Source organism: Amblyomma americanum, chromosome 11, assembly GCF_052857255.1.
Source record: "Amblyomma americanum isolate KBUSLIRL-KWMA chromosome 11, ASM5285725v1, whole genome shotgun sequence".
Classification (NCBI taxonomy): Eukaryota; Metazoa; Arthropoda; class Arachnida; order Ixodida; family Ixodidae; genus Amblyomma; species Amblyomma americanum.
The window spans coordinates 132686501-132707735 of NC_135507.1; the positions used below are offsets into that span (position 1 = coordinate 132686501).

Sequence of the window (21235 nt, forward strand, 5' to 3'; positions counted from 1 at the left end):
ATGAAGGTGAAAGGAAAAGCTAGGGGAGAAGACAATGACGCCGTCGAGATAGCAGAGGCACGTGCACCATTTGAATCCGTGCAGAAGGGCGTCCATCATACGCTCGAAGGTGGCCGGCGCGTTCCATAAGCCAAAAGGCATAATAACTCTCAACTCACACAGCCCATCAGGTGTCACAAGCGCGGTCTTCTCACGGTCCTGGTCATCCGCTGCTATCTGCGAATTGCCGAAGCGAAGGTCTAAGGAGGAAAAGAATTTGGCACCGTAGAGGCAATCAAGGGCGTCGTCGATGCGCGGGAGGGGGCACGCGTCCTTCTTGATTATCTTGTTCAGGTGGCGATAATCAACGCAAAAACGCCATGAGCTATCATTTTTCTTCACAAGGACGACTGGCGAGGCCCAGGGGCTGTAGGATGTAGGAGGGTTTGATAATGATCTTATCAAGCATTTTGGTAAACTCAGCTTTAATGACCTGGCGCTCAGCGTGGGAAACTCGGTATGGTCGACGACGGATAGGAGAGGCATCCCCGTTGTCGATGCGGTGCTTCACAGAGAGAGCTTGGCCAAGCGGGATGTTATTCAGATCGAAAACGCCCGCAAAAGATTCGAGAAGGGCAAGAAGCTGTGCAGTTTGGGCGGGTCGCAGGTCGGAAAGCATCATGGCCGCGAAGGCGTCTGTAGAAAGAGAGGTAGGCTGAAGATGGCCTGCGTGATGTTGAGAAGAGGCGGTGTCGAATGTAGCGACTTGGCACAGTGCGAGGGGAGAGATCGTAGCAACGCAAATGCCGGATGGAAGTACTTGAGGAGAGAAGCCGAAGTGTAGGACCGGCAGAGACAGTGTGTTCGCCTTCACCGAGGCGATGGTATAGGGCAGAGCAACGTTGCGGGTCAGCAGGAAACCGGTACTAGGCGCAACGAGGAAGTCACCATTCGTGAGGAGGGAGAGGGTGTCAGTGCAACGCAGGCGGCTTCAGAGGGCAGACGAGCATAGACTGCATTGAACAGGCGGAGAGAGGGATCGACGTGTTCGGAATGGCGTTGTGGGAGCTCGAGTTGTAGGACACCCTGCGAGCTGTCAATCAGAGGTCGGAGAGGAAATCCATGCCGAGAATAAGGTCGTGAGCGCGGGTGGAGAAAACGGTGAACTTAACCGGGGTACTGTGTCCGCAACAGTGATGCGAGCAGTACATAGTCCGTCCGCAGCAGAGGTGCTTCCATCCGCCGCGTGCACGAGGGACCTTGCAGGCGTGAGCACTTTGCGGAGGCGACAGCGAAGGGCAGAAGTCATCACAGATACATGTGCACCGCTGTCAATGAGGGCGCGCACAGGAAAACCGTCGACTTTGACGTCCAGTAAGTTCGGTCGGGTGGTCAGTAGAGGCTTTCTGGTCGGGGTCATTGATGCAGCGTCACTTCCGGGAGCTGCATCAGCTAGTTTTGCAGAGCGGAGCGGACGTAGGGGGCAGTGGCCGAAAGACGGGGCGACTGCGGTGAGCGTGAGCGACGGCCTTGGGGCGAAGGTGAGCGGGAATGGCGGCAGGAGGGTTCAAAATGGTCGGGCTGGGAGCGGGACGAGAAGTGGCGCTGAGGGTCAGGTGGGTAGTTGGAGAAGCCACTGCGGGTAGGCGACGAACAAGGGATGTGGCAATGAAGAGAGATGTGTTCAACGCGGGAGCAGAGAAAGCAGATGGGTTGGTCGTCAGCCGAGCGCCATTCCGCCGGATTGCGGTAACGGGACGTGTAGTAGTAGGTGGGGCGGAAAGCAGGGGAAAGAGGAGGGCGGACGGCTGGGCGGCCAATGGAACACACCTGAAGAGGAAGATCCAGGTTTGCCAGTTCTTGCTTGTCGACAGCCTGAAAAAGTGACACGACGGGCAGGGTCGTATCAGAGATGTATGGTGGGGATATGAGAGGTGCGAGGACCTCCAGTTCACGTCGGACGATCCGGGTGAACGCGTCGATGACGACAGGGGCGCCCAAGGGCGCGCGGAATGGAGATCGCTGGTCCTCACAGGAAGATGTCACCGCTGTGTTAGGAAGGCGGGAAAACGACAGCGGAATGCGGCGGCCTTTAACTTGCTCAAATCTACAGCACTCTAATGATGGAGTCAATTATGGCATAGTCGTTACAAACAAGCAAGTTGAAAGCATCGTCATGAATGCCTTTGAGCACGTGGCCCACCTTGTCTGTCTCACTCATGGCAGCGTCGACCTTGTGGCAAAGAGCCAAGATGTCCTGAACGTAGGCCACGTAGCTTTCTGTCGAGGATTGGGCTCGAGACGCAAACTGTTTCTTGGCGGCGAGCTGCCGGTCATCAGGCCCACCGAATACCGTCATCAACTTCTCCTTAAAGGTGTCCCACCTTGTTAGCTCTTCCTCGTGGACCTCATACCACACTCGTGCCGTGCCATTGAGGTAAAATATGACATTGGAGAGCATTAACGTAGAGTCCCACCTGTTATAGGCGCTGACGCGTTCGTAGAGGCTAAGCCAGTCTTCCGCATCCGTGCCATCAGTGCCGGAAAAGCTGCCGGGGTTGCGAGGAGGAGCCATGATCACGAATGGAGCGCTAGTGGGGCTCCTTGACTCGCCGGATGGAGTCATGGTGGTGGACCCGGCCTGACGACCACTACGAAGCTGCTCAGCGAAAATCCGCACCTCCACCAAAGATGTTACGTGGTCCAATGCGGGAACGACGCATGAACGCACCGGGCACAGCACACAGGCCGAGAGCACAGGGCCCGCACAGAGCACCCAAGCCCAAAACACGCGCACCTCCGAGACACTTCGTTCACCTCGTCTTTACAAAGAATATCCGTTGCAATATGACGTAAGCAGCGGGAGTGTATCGGGTGGTAGATTGCCTTCGCGATGAATAAGCGTGTCTGCCATCGTCTGAATATAAAAAGATTCCAGGTAAAGCCTCGTCCTCTTGCTCTTTTCTTTCCCAATTCTCTTCATGCCATCCCAGTTGATGTCATGGCCATCGGAGACGGCATGATCAGTCAGTGCGTTGGTTGCCACGCACTTGTTCTTCACATCGTTGCGGTGCTGCTGCAATATTTTCTGAAATCGCCTATTTCACCAATATGGACATGCTCACAATCAGCGCAGGGAATCCTATACAAAATGCTCCGGAATTTCTCCTTCTCTATCTTGTCTTTCAGTGTAACCATCGCGTGTAGGAGCTTCCGCGTGGGTACATATGTGCGACGTCGACTTCGTACGATTGGAATATGCGGGAAAACTTTCACTTACTCCGGGGACATAGGGTATCGGAATTACTTTCTTCTCTCGCTGGGGTTGCTGTGGCGGCGGGCGAGCTAGGTGATCCTGTGTCAATAAAGGAGAGAACTGTGTCAGCACACCATCGGTGTTGTTAAGTGATAAGGGGCGTCGTGTCTTTGGAATTTCGAACTAGAGTATTGCGTTTTTTCTCGTATGCATTATGCCTTTTTGGTTTTAGTTTTTTTTAGCTTTGTTTTCTTTCTTGTACCGACGATAATGTTTTCCCTTGCGGTTTGGCGCTGCTACCAGTTATAGCGTGACTTTCCGTTTCGTTCCTGCGCATATCAGCTGCCATCATCATCATCATAATCATCAGCCTTACTACACCCACTGCAGGGCAAAGACCTCTCCTATGTCTCTCCAATTAACCCTGTCTTTTGCCAGCTGCATCCACCCTTTGCCTGCAAACTTCTTAATCTCATCCGCCCATCTAACCTTCTGCCGCCCCCTGCTACGCTTACTTTCTCTTGGAATCCACTCCGTTACCCTTAAGGACCAGCGGTTATCTTGCCTCCGCATTACATGCCCCACCCAAGCCCATTTCTTTCTCTGGATTTCGACTAGGATGTCATTAATCCGTGTTTGTTCCTTCACCCACTCTGCCCGCTTCCGGTCTTTTAACGTTACACCTATCATTTTTCTTTCCATGGCTCGCTGCGTTGTCCTTAACTTAAGCTGAACTCTTTTCGTTAGCCTCCACGTTCCTGCCCCGTAGGTGAGTACCGGTAAGATACAGCTGTTGTACACTTTCCTCTTGAGGAAAATTGGTAAACTGCCACTCATGATCTGCGAGAATTTGCCATATGCGCTCCACCCCATTCTTATCCGTCTGGTTATCTCCCTCTCATGATCCGGATAAGCTGTCACTACCTGCTCTAAGTAGACGTATTCCGTCACAACTTCTAGGCTCTCGCTGCCAATTGTGAACTGTTGTTCCCTTGCTAGGCTGTTAAACATTACCTTGGTTTTCTGCATGTTAATTTTTAGACCCATCGATCTGCTCTACCTGTCTAACTCATTGATCATGATTTGCAGTTCACCTCCTGAGTGACTCAGCAAGGTAATGTCATCAGCGAATCGCAGATTATTTAAGTGTTCTCCATTTATTCTTATTCCCAACTGTTCCCAATTCAGACCTCGGAATACCTCCTGTAAACATGCGGTGAACAGCATTGGCGAAATCGTGTCTCCTTGCCTGACGCCCTTCCGTATTGGAATTTGATTGCTTATTTTATGGAGGACAATAGTAGCTGTGCAGTTGCTATATTTATTCATTTATTTATTGAATACTGCGGACATGCTGTATGTCCAAGCAGGAGAGGGAAATACATACAGGGGAAAGAAAAGCAAGTACGGAACAATATATATGCCACAAAATATACAAAGCAGACACACATTAAAATGCAGTTACAATACAGCAGTGAAAATATCAAGAATGATTAGCAAGCAACGGAGAGGTCTGTGGTAGGGAATTCCATTCAGAAACTGTTCTTGGAAAGAAAGAAAACTCTTACGTATTTGTGCGCGCAAGAATAGGTTCCAGGCTAAGGGTATGCTTGTGGCGCGAGGCTCGACTAGAATCTCTAGCGGTGTGATTTTCGGGTCGAAAACCAAGTTTAGAAAAGTATCTTCCAGTATTTTGACATAAGGCTCTTCTACCCCCTGATTACGCAATGCCTGCATGACTGCTGATGTTTACACTGAGTCGAATGCTTTCTGGTAATCAATGAAAGCTATATATAGAGGTTGCTTATATTCTGCGCATTTATCTATCACCTGGTTGATAGTGTGAATATGATCTATTGTGGAATATCCTTTACGAAAGCCTGCCTGATCATTTGGTTGATTAAAGTCTAACGTTGCCCTGACTCTATTAGCGATTACCTTAGTAAATACTTTGTAGGCAACGGATAGTAAGCTGATCGGCCTGTAATTTTTCCAAGTCCTTGGCGTGTCCCTTCTTATGAATTAAGATAATGTTTGCATTCTTCCAAGCTTCTGGTACAGTCGAGGTCATAAGGCATTGCGTATACAGGGTGGCTAGTTTTTCTAGCACGATGTCCCCTCCATCCTTCAACAGATCTGCTGTTACCTGATCCTCCGCAGCTGCTTTTCCCCTTTTCATTGCTTCTAAGGCTTTCTTTACTTCATCTTTCGTTACTGGCAGGACGACGCATTGCTGTGCACTGCTGTCTTTCTCATTAATGCTCTGATTACATTGGCTACTGTACAGGTCTGTGTAGAACTCTTCGGCTACGTTAACTATCTTATCCATATTGCTAATGACATTGCCCTGCTTGCCTCTTAATGCATACATCTGGTTTTTACCTATGCCTAGTTTCCTCTTCACTGCTTTTAGGCTACCTCCGTTCTCTAGAGCATGCTCGATTCTCTCCATATTAAACTTCCTTATGTCGCCTACCTTGCGCTTATTTATTAACTTCGATAGCTCTGTTAGTTCTATTCTGTTAGTAGGCTTAGACGCCCTCATGCTTTGGCGCTTCTTAATCAGATCTTTCGTCACCTGAGATAGCTTCCGGGTATCCTGTCGAACTGTCCTACCGCCTACTTCTACTGCGCACTCCGTAATTATTGATGTCAGATTATCGTGCATTGTATGAACATCAAGATCGTCTTCCTCAGTTAAATCCGAATATCTGTTTTGCAGCGCTATCCTAAACTCCTGTGCTTTCCCTCTTACGACTAACTCGTTAATGCTCTTCTTCTTCACTAGCTTCTTCCGTTCCCTCTTGAAGTCTAAGCTAATTCTAGACCTTGCCATTCTGTGGTCGCTACAACGCACCTTTCCGAGGACGGCCACATCCTAAATGATGCCAGGTTTAGCGCATAGTATGAAGTCGATTTCATTTTTAGTTTCACCATTGGGGCTCTTCCAGCTCCACTTCCTGTTTTCTCGTTTGCGGGAGAAGGTATTCATGATCCGTAAATTATTTCTATCCGCGAATTCAACTAATAACTCTCCCCTGCTATTTCTAGAGCCTATCCCATAGTCACCTACCGCGTGGTCGTCAGCCTGCTCCTTGCCCACCTTCGCATTGAAGTCGCCCATCAGTACTGTGTACTGCGATTTTACTTTATTCATTGCTGATATTACGTCCTCATAGAAACTTTCAACGGTCTGCTCATCATGGCTGGATGTGGGTGCGTAGGCCTGCACCACTTTCAGCTTGTACCTCCTATTCAGCCTAATAACTATAGCTGCTACCATCTCGTTAATACTATAGAGCTCCTCTGCGTTGCCAGCTATATCCTTATCAATGAGGAATCCCACACCTAGTTCTCGTCTATCCTCTAATCCGCGATAGCACAGCATGTGTCCGTCCTTTAGTACTGTATACGCCTCACCTGTCCTCCTAACTTCGCTAAGCCCACATCCCATTAAGATCACATCCCATTTAATTCCCGCTAGTTCCTCGAACAGCACTGCTAGGCTAGCCTCACTAGATAAAGTTCTAGCGTTAAACGTTGCCAGGTTCGGATTTCAATGGCGGCCTGTCCGGAGCCAGAGATTCTTAGCACCACCCGCTGCGTCACAGGTCTGCGCGGCGCCGTGGTCAGTTGCTCCGCAGCCGCTGGGGACTGAGGGCCGAGGGTTAATTGGTTTGATCATAGAAGGTTGTGGCCAAGTACTACACCAGGGTGGCCAAATCCTGCTCTGGTGAGAGTGCGTTGTCGGTTCTGGTCACCGAGATCAGGCCGCACTCCAGGCCTGGTTATGCAATTCCATCGACACGCGGATTTTTTTTTTTAACCCGGTGGAGAATTGGGCGGCACCAGGATTCGAGCCCCGGTCGTCTTGGACGCGAGTCGGATGCTCTACCTCTACGCCATCGCTCCATTTTTATGTCAGCTGTACTCTATATGTATTGGCTGCGCACATCAATAAACGTTGTAAAAGTCGGCGCTTTGTGGTGTCTCCCTCTTAACCGTGTTTGTCTTTGTGCTGTGTGAATGAAAGCATGAAATACCAACTCGCACAGCAACTGATTTTGAGTAAATCTATAGGCCACTTGCGATGTCCAATAACGGCCCAGGCAACGCGTTAGGTATGCAGTCCAGCTGCTCGCCTAAGGGTCGCCACCTTCGCTCAGAAGTGTCTGAACATAGCTGCTGCTCTGCAATTACCTCCCAGGGGAAACGAAATCATCCTTAGAGAACACGCTTGTTAGGAGGATGGCTTCATGCGAAACACGTTTCATGGCCGCGATAGCCCACATCCCGGGATGGTAAAAGCGCTTGAGTGTCGTACTTAACTGGAGGTGTCTGGTAATACACACTGGGGGGCTAGTTGTGCAAGGTTTTGAAAAAAAAGGTGATGCGCAAAACAGACAGCACAGGAGGAAGACAGGCGAAACAAGCGGAACTGTTTATTCACTCACGAAGCGAGTAAATGTACAGGCAAAAACCAAAGGCAGAGAGGAGTACCCACGCATGCGCACGAGTATAAACAAAAAGCTAACAATGCTATATAAAAAACGTGTCTCAACGCATATCTAAAAAGACATTTACTTTGTTGTAAATTGTAAGCGATGGTGTGCTTGCACAGTCGCTTCCACCTTTGTTGATGTGGAACGCCTCTACAAGTTCACGGGCTGAGGTATCTTTGCTCCTTCTTAGGATTTTCGTTTCCTTCAGATTCGCCTGGCATTTTTTCTTTACTTTCTCCGCGCAGGCTTTACAATGATGTGGTAGGCTGGCACTCGTGCTGTTCTTTAACGCGTGATTATGGTCAGCAGATAACACAGTATGGGCCTTGTTACTTTAAAGGCGTTTTTTGGAGAGGCAGTAACCAGCTGAGAGAACCCAATGCCACTCCAGTAATTGAGAAGCGTGAATTTCTGGGCGAGTTGGTACATGTTCAAGAGAAAAATTTCAACGAAAAAACACGCAGGACCAGGAGGAGACACACACAGACTGTCGCCAGCAACTAATTTATTTTTGGTTCTACCACGTATTTAAAGCCGATACTTGCACAAGCGCACATGCATGCCACATTCATCAAAGTCCGGACGTCATTACAAACCAGTTAAAAATGCCACTCTTTGTCAGTGAGAATAAGAGACGGGTCGCTGGTACGAACACGTTTGTTCTTTTTGATTAGAAACGCTTCCAACAGTTCGCTCTCTGCGTAGACTTCCCGCGGCCGATAATGGTAGAGCTGTTAAGCAGAGCTCAGCACTTTTGGCACTCCTTCACACGTACGGCCAGGTTGCTCCCTGTACCAAAACGCAGCGTTCTGCCATGTTCCCTGAGTCGCTCTTTCAAGCACTGCCCCGTCTGCTCGCTGTAAATTTGTTTACTAGAAGTAGGGATAGAATAAACTACCCCCACAGCACACTTCGTTTGGTGTTTTGTTTTGCAGGCAGGTTCTCGCTTGGAGCCGGATATGCGGACGCAAAGACTGGAAAGATTTCGCGAGGCCGAAAACACCAAATTCACTCCAAATTTTTGGGAACTTTCTTTCAGTCCATTAGAAATCTCGTGGTAGTAGGGAATCACCTCGAAGTTCCTTGTCCTCTCTGTTGGGTGCTCGGTATTGGCAGCAGGCTTCTTCATTTTTTCCCCAAGGTTTCAGCGACCGCCAACAGCAACGAGGAAGGAAAACCAGAGGCCTCTAGTCGGACCATCTGCTCGACAGCACTGTGTTGCATAGCATGCGGGCAACTTTTTCTCAGTGCGTTTTAGAAACACAGGTTGGCAAAGCCACTCCCGTAAGTGTGCGGACGGATAAAGCTGGTGGGAACGCGAAGGTGCTTCTTGGGATTCTACTCCTGCGTTCTGAAAGATCAGGCAAGCTGGCGGCATTCTTCAGCATATGTGGCTGCTTGAGATACAGTCACGGGCTCGGACACCTTAGGGCAAGGGAGCATGTTATCCATGGTGCAAGTGAGATCAAGTCCGTAAAGATAGAAGAAAGGAGAGAGGCCTGTTGGGGGTGGGGTATGTTGCTGTGTTTCGAGCGCTTGCTACAAACGGGAGAATGTATCCTAATTAAAGTGGCGAGATTCAGCTCACATGGCCAGCACACTAATCGATGTGCGGATGAAAAGTACAGTAATGCAATGTGTTTGAGTGTGGTCGGCTGTTGTAGATTGGTGAAAAATACGAAACGCTTCGACGATGTCTGAGAGGAAAACATGGCCCTGTCACTCATAATTTGCTTACGGGATCCGTGGCGCAGAACAAGATGGTTCAGGATGAAAGACACGTCTTGCGGAGACACGGATGCAAGGGAGAGGTGATCTACTGCTCCTATGACCCAGCATTGTGTCCAGCCGTAGAGATGGGATGTGCCCCGTAGAGATAGATGCCGACGAGGTTGGTTGGGTGCGTGGAGCACGGGAAGTGCTCCACACGCGGCTGCATGGGTGCGGTACGTTGGCTTTCTGGGCAGGAGCGAACGCACTGACCGATACAGCGGCACAATCACCGCCAGGAAAAACAAAGTCGAAGGCGCGTGTAAGTCTTCAGAGGCGCATGTGACGGAACTGAGCCTGCTAGGAATGAGAAGGAACCACGTACGCCTGTCGGGAAGTTAGGCAGTAAACTAGGTCCTCCCGTATTACAAAGTTACGGGCTTGACGGCGGAGATGTGGTGTAGGTAGTAAAGCGAAGTGGGAAGCGGTCCTCGGGTTCTGGCGTTGTTCAAATACCGTGTCGGCAATATCAAGAGAGGAGGAATCAGTGGTGGCGAGAGATTTGGAGTCGAAGTCACAGGGCGTGAGAGCAGGCGAGGCGTCGGCATTGTGCTGCTCACGTTGAAATCAATAGATGACTTGAATTTCGTATTTTTCTGAAGTGGCGTAAGGCCGCTATAGCGAGTGCGAGGCGTTTCCAGAGCATGCCGAAAATAATGCCTGTGGCTTAGCTCGGCTAGGGGCGGTTATGCATGTGAAAGCTCTGCAAACCACACGACATATATATATACGGCTAGTCGAACGTTCCGTACTGCGAGCACTCACAACTGTGGTTTCGTGATTTTCCGAACCCGTCGCCGGAGTCGACGGCAAGGGGCCCATTGCCGCTTCTAAAGCTCGTCGCTGCATCCTTCTTCCGATGCTTAGTTCCAGCCCTTGACTCGTTTCATCCTGCTGTTTTGCGTGCTCGTACTCGCGTTTCCGCTTTAACTCTTTAGCCAGGTGCTAGAAGTGTTAGGGAATAATTCCACTTAGGGCAGGTAGTGACCGCACATCCGCATCACGAGAATGAAATGGCTCGAAGAATAGGAATGGGGTGGAGTGCATTTGGCATACTCTCTCAGATCATGAAGCATTCAACAGCTGTATCTGACAGGTACGCACCAATAGGGCAGAAACGAGGAGGATAACGAAAAGGGGTCACCTTAAGGTAAGGACAACGCATGGTAGGAGCAACGTTAAGAGACAGGAAGAGGGCAGAATCGGTCAGGGAACTAACGCGGGTTAACGTTAATGTAGATGAAGTGGACATCGGCAGGAACGTAATGAGAAGGCAAGATTATCAACGTTTCTTAATCGTATATATAACGTACTGCATTCCAAGAAAAGACAATCATAGCAGGGGAGCGGCAGAAGTCTGGGTGGGCGGATGAGATTAAGAAGCTTGCCGGGAGAGTGTTGCCGCAGCTGGCACAGGATAAAGTTAGTTGCACACGCGGGAGAGCCATTTACTTTTCAGTGGGCATATTGAGGGTGATGATTCTGATGATATGCAACGAATTTCAAAGGTCGATGTGGTGCACGTACACTTGCTGGGAGGCAACCTGTCTCTGCCACAAAAAGACGTGTAGACTTTCTTCTTCAAGGCGGTTTATTTCATAGCGCAGCGCAGACGGGCGAAGCTCTGCGCTTTTCCATGTATTACGATAACAAAACAGCCTCATAGCAGCAAAAGAAACATCAGATCTCATCCCCCCCCCCCCCCCCCCCGCCCCCGAAAGGAGGCCGGCATACCTGAACAACGCGTATGAAGGCTGCCAGCTGCTGTCCAACCTCAGGGACCACTTGGTTGACAACCCGGCCGTAAAGGTCCTGCGACTTCCGGCCCCAGTCGACCATGATGATGTTGTACTCTCCGCGCACCAGGAAGCGATCCTTCAGCTCCTGCGACGACGACGCGTACAGGTTTGTCGAGTGAAACAGGTTTCATGGTTTCTCTTTTGCACAGCCCAAAGGATGCTGGCACTCTCATGCTGCACATGTGAACTCCGGTACCTCGCACATGACATCCGCAGCCACATTTTATACTTCTTTCTGTTTTTTTTCTTTTTAAGTGTACTTATTTGCAAGCATTAGGAGCAGAGTTTAGTGCATGGTTCTAGCTACCACATTATTCGGTAGTCGGGATTATGGTCGTCTTGATTATTACGATTATCACGGAGAAATTGTTCAATTTAATATGATTCCTCCATGAAATTTTGTTCTCTGCTCTGCAGCTCGACTGATTTCTCTTTGCCTGATTTTATTAAGCAAGGTATTGTTAATAGTGATTTTGTTGGCTTGGTCGTTTTAGATTCACAGACGGCGACATATTACTAGCGTTAATAAACACAAAGGACAGAGAGCAGAAACACAGGACAGACGCTAGATTTCACAAAAGCTTTTGAAATGATTTATCATTGAGTCATCATCATCAGCAGTCTGACTACGCCCACTGCAGGCCGTATGCCGCCAACTCCTTAATCTCATCCACCCATCTAACTTTCTGCCAACCCCTGCTACGTTTGCTGTCTCTTAGAATCCACGCCGCATGCTTTAAGGACCAGCGGTTATTTTGCCTCCCCATTACATGCCCTGTCCAAACCCATTTTTTCTGCTTGATCCTGATAAAGATCAGAATAAAGACACGTTTGCTCCCTCACACCCTCTGCCCACTGCCCGCCTCTAAACGTTACTTCTGAAGAATCGACTGCAGGGCGAGTTGGTGCATTACTCTAATATACAAGGCGCAGGAGTAGACAGGGCAAACAAAGAAGGAACACGGATAAGGCGCTTACTGCAACTGTAGTTTATTGCAAGAGCTCGGCTTTTATATTAAAGTCCAAGGAAAAAGAGAACCAAGTGAAACACACGTATGACTCTGGCGATAGCTGGGTCGATATCAAATCGCATTCTCGACCAAATGCAAAACCTCTTGTTTTGTCGAAGATACAGAGGGAGTGCTGACACATACCTTGCCTGCTGTTTTGATTAGGAATTCTTAGAAAACATAGCGCAAAAAGGACACGGACGACACAGAAGTGGACAGGACAGGCGCTAACTTGCAACTTTATATTTCGAAAAGCCACCACGTCTAATAAATAGGAGCCGATCACCTCCATCAAGCGATGAGCATGCGCAAAGAAGAGCACAATCAGGATTGCGGCGTGTGAAAAATAAGCAAAAAATTACGATACAATAACAAAATGAAAACACGGTGCCGGGGGAACACTGAAAGAAAAGAGACATCGTGTACCGAAACTTACTGCAAAAAGCGCTTTACAAGCTTGTCAATGTTAAGAACCAAACAGATAACGCGGCAAAAAGGGAGATAAACAGATCGACTAAAAGATGAGGGAGTGTACAAGGCTCCACACTGAGACAAGCACGTGGTGAAGAAAGACAGAATGACAATGGGGAAACAACATTGATGGGTCATGGCAATGGAAGTAAAAGATAGCAGAAATTTAGGCCAAAAACAGATAAGGGCTGTGATACTATACATAATCAAATGAAAAAAATATTGAAAAAGTTTGAAACTAGGAAACAATGAAAATATATGAATATGAAAAATACAGAAAGACCTAAACAGAAAAAGGATAAAACTAGAAGTATAAAAACACGAGTGTAGAGGGCTCCACGCTAAAACAACGAGGGGGGGGGGGGGGGCAAATATGAGAAAGGAAATAACAACTGAAGTAAAAGTCAATATTATGCCAAGGAATAGTAGGAGCAGGAAAAACCCAAAGGAAAAGCGGAACCGTTCCAGTTCACAACAGGTAATACCATATTATCATAGGTTTTCACATAATTTCAAGAAGCTGGCAGCGCGTTATAATGTACAAGTAGTTTTCTCTGCCCCATGTAAGCTTTCCAAGGTCTGCACTAAGAAAATGGAAAAACGAGATGACTGCACGACGAAACATCAAACAAAGTTTACGGAATGTAAAGCGAACGTTGTCTACAGAATTCCTATCAGTTGCGGGCGTCATTACATTGGGCAGACAGGAAGATGCTTCAATGACAGGGCCAGAGAACATAGATTATGCGTACGCAACAAATCAGGAAGTAACCTGGCCGACCATTGCAAAGCATGTGACGCAGAGCAAAAAAGTGGATGCTATCCAAAAATAGATAAAACAGAATTCTTGACATCAGCTAAAGGAAAAACGGAGCGTGAAGTCATGGAGGCGTATTTTATAAGAAAAGCTGGGAAAAAGTGCGTCAGCGCACCTTCTATTCAATTACTGGACAGTGAAGTTGAATTCCTTGATGGCTATCTGTAGGTGTGAACCATGTGTCAAAAAAATATTTATGGTGTTGTGAACTGGAACGGTTCCGCTTTTCCTTTGGGTTTTTCCTGCTCCTACTATTCCTTGGCATAATATTGACTTTTACTTCAGTTGTTATTTCCTTTCTCATATTTGCCCCCCCCCCCCCTCGTTGTTTTAGCGTGGAGCCCTCTACACTCGTGTTTTTATACTTCTAGTTTTATCCTTTTTCTGTTTAGGTCTTTCTGTATTTTTCATATTCATATATTTTCATTGTTTCCTAGTTTCAAACTTTTTCAATATTTTTTTCATTTGATTATGTATAGTATCACAGCCCTTATCTGTTTTTGGCCTAAATTTCTGCTATCTTTTACTTCCATTGCCATGACCCATCAATGTTGTTTCCCCATTGTCATTCTGTCTTTCTTCACCACGTGCTTGTCTCAGTGTGGAGCCTTGTACACTCCCTCATCTTTTAGTCGATCTGTTTATCTCCCTTTTTGCCGCGTTATCTGTTTGGTTCTTAACATTGACAAGCTTGTAAAGCGCTTTTTGCAGTAAGTTTCGGTACACGATGTCTCTTTTCTTTCAGTGTTCCCCCGGCACCGTGTTTTCATTTTGTTATTGTATCGTAATTTTTTGCTTATTTTTCACACGCCGCAATCCTGATTGTGCTCTTCTTTGCGCATGCTCATCGCTTGATGGAGGTGATCGGCTCCTATTTATTAGACGTGGTGGCTTTTCGAAATATAAAGTTGCAAGTTAGCGCCTGTCCTGTCCACTTCTGTGTCGTCCGTGTCCTTTTTGCGCTATGTTTTCTAAGAACTGTTACCAACTAGCCCAAACCAAGCTATTGATTAGGAAGGCTTCGACTATTTCTCTGGTGTCCTTTTCTATATGCTTTCTAACGACGCGTGCATTGCAAAACTTGAGAGTACAATCTTTGAAACCCCTGCAGTGCACAGCGAGGTGGCCTTTCATGGCTGCTTTTTGTACGTCGTTATGATGCTCAAGCAGGCGTTCGTTAAAACATCTTCCAGTGTGTCCGATATATTCCTTGCTGCAAGATCGATGTGCACAACCCCTACCTCACAAGGTATAAAAGGTACCCTTGCTCTTCATGTTTGATCTTCGTCCAGGAACTTTAGCGCTGTTTATTCATTATTTCACCGAACCAACTAGCCCAGATGTCTTTTCTATTAAAATTTTATCGCTGACTTTATGGAGCACTGTGGTAGCTGTGCTGTTGCTATATATTGTAACGCAAAACGAAGAAGAGGCCATGCGGCCGCAGTAGAGGAGCGAGGACAAGAGCGTGTTCGAAAAGCACGAGCGGCAGGAGGACGGTGGTCGGCGGTTGGCCGGATAACCGGGCTTCGCTGTTTTCTTGTGCCGACCCGCACCGCGACATTTTTGCCGGCGGCTGTGGGATCATGCCGCTCACCCGCTCCCAGAACCAAGCAGCCGACGTGGCTGACGACCGGAGTCCAACACCAGCCTATGGCACCGACGGCGCACCGGCCGGCGCCGCTAGGCCTAGGAGCTCGGAGGGGCTCGTTCCTTCCCAGCAGCTTGATGGCGGTGCTGTCTGCCTCCTGGCTCTAGTCTCTCAGCGGCTGGACACGTGGGAGGCCCGGCTGGCTGCCCATGCTGGGGAGGTAGCAGCTCACCAGCGTGAAGTCTGTCGCCTAGTGGCCCCCGACCTAGTGGCACCGGAGGTCCGGCGCCGTTTAGCATCGCCGCTGTCGACGTCTCCAACGCTGCCATTGTTGGGCCTACGGTCACAGCCGCCAATGGTGGGCTCGGCCTGCGGTACCACCACCTGCGGTCCCGTCGCCAAGAGCCCGGGGAGACGTACCAGGGCCTGGCTGCAGCCATTAAGCAGCTGGCTCTGGAGCCACTCCCGCGGGCGCCTCGGGACGCCGTGACCCTGATCGGCACCGAGGCATTTGTGGACGCCATCCGGGATGCCGAGGTGCAGTGCTTGGTCCGTTTTGGGCGCTCTGGTTCCATCCGCGCCACCATGGCTATAGATGCGGAAAGCTGGGCTAGTTGGTATGTCATCATTAATTAAAAGACTAGCGCATAAAACTGGGACGCAGACAGAGAAGACAGGACGAGCGCTAAACATCAACTGAGGTTTCACCGCGAGAAAAAGTACATAAATTCATTTTGAGAGGTGCATGCGCACTCTGGGCTGAGACAGTACACGCACAATCTAATCAAATCCGGGCAGAACTATTCCTTAGATACATTTTGAGTGGAGCATGTGCACACTGGGCTGAAAGAGTACAAGCACATTCTAATCAAAATGGGGCAAACTATTCCTTAGGTTCATTTTTTCTTTTTTGCACAAGGCAAGTGATGTTGTGCTTACGTAGTTATCTCCTTCCCTGTTAATGTGATAAGCCTCACAAATCTCACGCCCCAACCTTGTACCTCCCCTACCAAGCACACACGTGGCATCAAAAACCGGCACGCACCCGCACTGCTTACAATGCTTGACCAAATGGCCGCCCCCCGCCAATGAATCTGCCAACGTGCGGTGCTCTCGTAGTCGTTCGTTTAAGCAGCGGCCAGACTGCCCCACATAGCACCTACCGCAGGAGAGAGGTATGCGGTATACGATACCAACAGTGCAAGGAACAAACTTGCATTCGTGTTTTATGGTGCAGACCGTGCGACATACTAGAAGGATCACAAAGATCTTCCGTGCCGAACTCTGGAGACACATCCGGTATTTCCATTCGTGTTTACGTGTGCATGCCGCGACCCGGACAAGCTGCCAGGTAACCTGTGATGCCATGATCAGGACTTGGGCTAGAGAGGCAGCTAATGTTACCGAGTTTCTGTGTTCTTGTGGCCTGCCATCATTGTGTGCCTGGAAAAAAGCAGAAGGGGATTTTCAAGATGTTTCTGAGAAGACAAAAGTGTTGTGTTTAGCGCAATGTGGCCTCCTAGGCAAAGTTGAAAGGGTTTTGAGCTGCGGGCGTAAATTTTGTAATGAGGTTAGCGAGACACCGCTGGTACTCCTTACGATGGTTAGGAAAGTTGGTCAATGTGCAGAGGGGGAAGAGAAAGGTAGATGTATCTCCGAAGGTGTCGACTGCTTGTCAAGTAGAAAGCCGCGTTCACCTGGGGCAACGCTAGCGGTGAACAATACGATTCATTGCCTCAGGAAAAACAATCTCTCTTTGCTGACTGCTGACAAGGAGGGGGGATTCGTCGTGTTGCCAAAAGAGATGTACCGTGAAAAGGCTAAGCAGGCTTTTGATAAGAATTTTACCCCCTTGAAAAGATCTAGCAGGAAAGTAAAATCTGAAGCATTAAAACTGTGTGAACAGATGAGTTTGACAGGACTGCACCAGACTGTAAAAACAGCAAATATGCCGGGGCTGAATGTATTTTTTTCTGCAAAAACCCACAAAGAAGGCATGCCTCTCAGAGCAATTGTATCCGAGAAAGAAGCCTGGCAAGGCTTGGTATCAAAGTACCTACAAAAGCACCTTAGCCAACTAAACGCAGAAGACCCTTTTTGTGTCAGCAACTCAAAGGATGTGATTAAATTTTTGGGTGAGAAGATGTTGCTTCACGAGCCAATTTTGCTTTTTAAGTTGATATTGAGGAGCTCTTCTATTCCATTCCCCAAACAGAGCTGTTAGACGCAGTAAAAGAACGGATTGAAAGCTGGGGGACTGTCAAGTTCCAAAATAGCAGCGGGGTTTCTGTTAATGACTTTGTAGCGTTAATTGAATGTTACCTTTCATCTACCTACATTTTTTTAACGACAAGTTGTTCGTGCAGAAAGATGGTATTTGCATAGGCTCCTGCATAGCCCCAATACTTAGTGGAATATTTTTAGGCCAATTTGACAAGCGCGTGGCAACGTGCATGAAAGAGGAAAAACGTGTTGTGAGGTGTTTTAGATATATGGATAATTTTATTGTATTTGTGAATGTTGACAACGACAGCGACAAACCACAGGTTGTAAAAAGTGTTTTAGAGATTTTCGGTGTTTGTTCTGGCAAGCTGAGGTTCACACATGAAGTTCCGATGAACGGGTGTCTCCAATTCCTCGAGCTATGTTTGTTCTTTGGCACGGGGCACATCTGTTGGTCGTACCAGCCACGCACAAAAAAGGAAATTTTACCATATAATTCGGCTCACTCAAAATTGTTCAAGCGGGGAATTGCAAAAAATTGCCTGCGTGGTGCTCTCGAAAAGTCATGCCAACATAAAATCGAGCTTAGTTTGCAGACGCAAGTGCTCCGGTTGCGGAACGCCGGTTTTCCAAAAGACACTGTGACTGCTGTGGCGGAATGCCCCTGAAAGAAATCAGGGCAGGTGGCCGCAATGGCGTAGCAGCCGAAAAAAGCTGCAAAAGGCTGAAGCGTACAGCTGCTAGCATTGCTGCCGCTTTCGAACACAGTTCACCTAGCAACATCTACTTGTTGGGTGATTTTAATTTTCCTGAAATAGATTGGCCTTCTTTGTCTTCAACTAGTCATGCTGCAACAGAATTCATCAACCTAACACTAGATTTCAATTTATTTCAAGTGATTAGCCAGAATACGCGTGGTTCTAACATTCTTGATTTAGCTCTATCCACTGCTCCCGATACCATAGGGCCGGTTATGTATCTTGACGGATTTAGCGATCATAAGATGTTGCAGTTTGATATTCTAGTTCCAAGCTTGTTTGCAGGTATTACAACTAAAAAAATTAGAGATTATAGTAAAGCACGATATGATGAAATTAACACGGAACTTGCCTCATTTTTCAATGAGGTGTTTTTCCCGCTAAGGAACGAACGATCTACCGAAGAAAACTGGTTGCTCTTCAAACACAAACTATCTGCACTGATAGAGAAACATGTTCCTCTGATTACAATAGCTAATGACATAAAAAATCCATGGTTCAACAAGACCCTCCGTCGATTACGGAATAAAAAGAAGCGCCTATACAGAAAAGGTAGATCTGCTCCTTCTTCAACCTCGTTGGAAAGATATAAACTGTGTTTGAAAGCGTACTGTTCTGCTGTTACCGCTGCCAAAAACAAATACTTCACTCATGATCTGCCGTCACTTTTGCAGACTAATCCTAAGAAGTTTTGGCAGACTATATCTCCCGAAAGTAAACATGACCTCATACAACTACACAATACTGATGACTTGCCGCTAGCTGACACTGAATGTCCAACCGCGTTCAACAGATTTTTTGCATCAGTGTTTACTAAGGAAGATTATTCCAGTATGCCAATTGTTCTCGAGTCTGACTACCCATTCATGGATCCCATCACCATTAGTGCTGAGGGTATCGCATCACTAATTAAAAATCTAAAGTTATCATCATCTGCCGGAGTGGACAACATTAACTCGAAGATACTTAAAAACACCATTTCAATTTCCAGCCAGATTTTGTGTCATATATTTCAGCAATCATTATCCTCCGGAGAACTGCCCACTGACTGGAAAAAAGCCAAAGTCATTCCTGTCTTCAAAACGGGTAACAAAAACTCTCCTGATAACTATCGGCCTATTTCGTTAACATGCATATGCTGTAAATTACTTGAGCATATTATCGCTTCTCACATTTACAACCATCTGGAACGAAATGACTTCTTCTTTTCAAATCAGCATGGTTTTAGGAAAGGCTACTCATGTGATACCCAGATATTTGAATTTCCTACTGACCTGCATTTCAACATGGATGATAACCAGCAAACAGATTGCATTTTTTTAGATTTCTCAAAAGCATTTGACAGAGTTGCACATGGCCGGCTTTTTACAAAATTATCTACCCTTTCCCTTGATTCCCTCACATTATCTTGGCTTCGAAACTTTCTCTCATTACGTCAGCAATTCACAGTTGTCAACGGCTCTTCCTCATCCCTATGTGACGTAACCTCAGGCGTACCACAGGGAAGCGTACTTGAACCCTTACTTTTTCTAATCTACATTAACGACCTTCCCACTAACATTTCATCCCGTTTACGCCTTTTCGCAGACGACTGTGTTGTTTACCGTAAGATCGCTTCTGAGACTGACCACCTGACCCTTCAAAATGACCTTGACACTATTGTTGATTGGTGTCAAAACTGGCAAATGATTCTTAACCCTAATAAATGTAAATCAATGACTTTTAGCCGCAAGCATGTTGTTTCTAACTTCATATACTCTATAAATAATACTTCTCTATCAAGGGTTACGTCGTACAAATACCTTGGAATTCAGTTCACACCAAATCTTTCATGGTCTTCTCATATTTCTGCAGTCTGCAACAAAGCGTCGAGGACATTAGGTTTCATACGCCGGAACCTTCGAAACTCACCTAGCTCCGTTCGAAAACTTGCATATTTTACATTTGTTCGCCCACAGCTGGAATTTATCTCACCTATATGGTCTCCCCATCAAAAATATCTCATAGATATGCTCGAGTCCATTCAAAGCAGAGCTGCCCGGTACATTTTTAGCAATTATAGTCCCCTCGCAAGTGTATCCCAGCTTAAATACCTTAATGACATACAGATACTTGAAATTCGTCGCTCCATTTCACTTCTGTGTTTATTCCATAAATATGTTCACACCCGTCCTTCGTTGTTACCTCTGGCATCACCTTTCCGCTCTTCACAACGCTTACACAATCAACTCAGCTTCAACCGGATATATGGGAAGACCCTGTCGTTTAATTCCTCTGCATTACCTAGAGCAATAAAACTCTGGAATGATCTTCCTGACAACATAATCTCTTTCATTGATCCTGGTGAGTTTAAAAAACATCTATGTATACATTTATTGCCACAGTGATGTTCGAAATGTACAACAGTTTCATTTGCTCTTAACGTTGTTTCGTGTCTGATGTTATTTTAACTCGGTTTTGTATAAATTTCGTGTTCCTTTCTTGTATTTGACTTGTACCGCGTTCTTGCACCGATATTATGGGGTTTTTTTTTCCATCTGTATGTACATCTGTATTTGCCCCCCTCACCCAATGCTCTTCGGGGCCTGTGAGGTACTAATAAATAATAATAAATAAATAATAAAAAAAATACCGTACGTGCACCAGTTATCGCACTGGCTGAGAAAAGTTGGAGAGAAGTGCGGCGTGGACGTGTTGTTCACTGCCCCCGAAAAGCTGGTGCGCATGTGCAAAGCCGTAACTGAAAAGAAAAAGCCGGTCTGCGCTATAAAGCACGAATGCAAGTTTATACCTTGCACTGTTGGTATCGTATACCGCATACCTTCTCTCCTGCGGTAGATGCTATGTGGGGCAGTCTGGCCGCTGCCTAAACGAACGACTACGAGAGCACCGCACGCTGGTAGATTCAATGGCGGGGGGCCGCCATTAGTCCAAGCATTGTAAGCAGTGCGGGTGCGTGCCGGTGTTTGATGCCACGTGTGTGCTTGGTAGGGGAGGTACAAGGCTGGGGCGTGAGATTTGTGAGGTTTATCACATTAACAGGGAAGGAGATAACTAAC

The 21235-nt window shown here is 47.3% G+C and overlaps 1 protein-coding gene across 1 annotated transcript in view; it reads right to left on the minus strand.

Annotated features, from left to right (window-relative positions):
- LOC144109894 (pancreatic triacylglycerol lipase-like) overlaps positions 1 to 21235 on the minus strand; it is a 357922-nt gene that overhangs the window by 126788 nt on the left and 209899 nt on the right. Inside the window, exon 3 of the mRNA XM_077642658.1 lies at positions 11242 to 11391. Within this exon, the coding sequence (XP_077498784.1) occupies positions 11242 to 11391 (150 nt within the window). The remainder of the gene's footprint in view (positions 1 to 11241; positions 11392 to 21235) is intronic.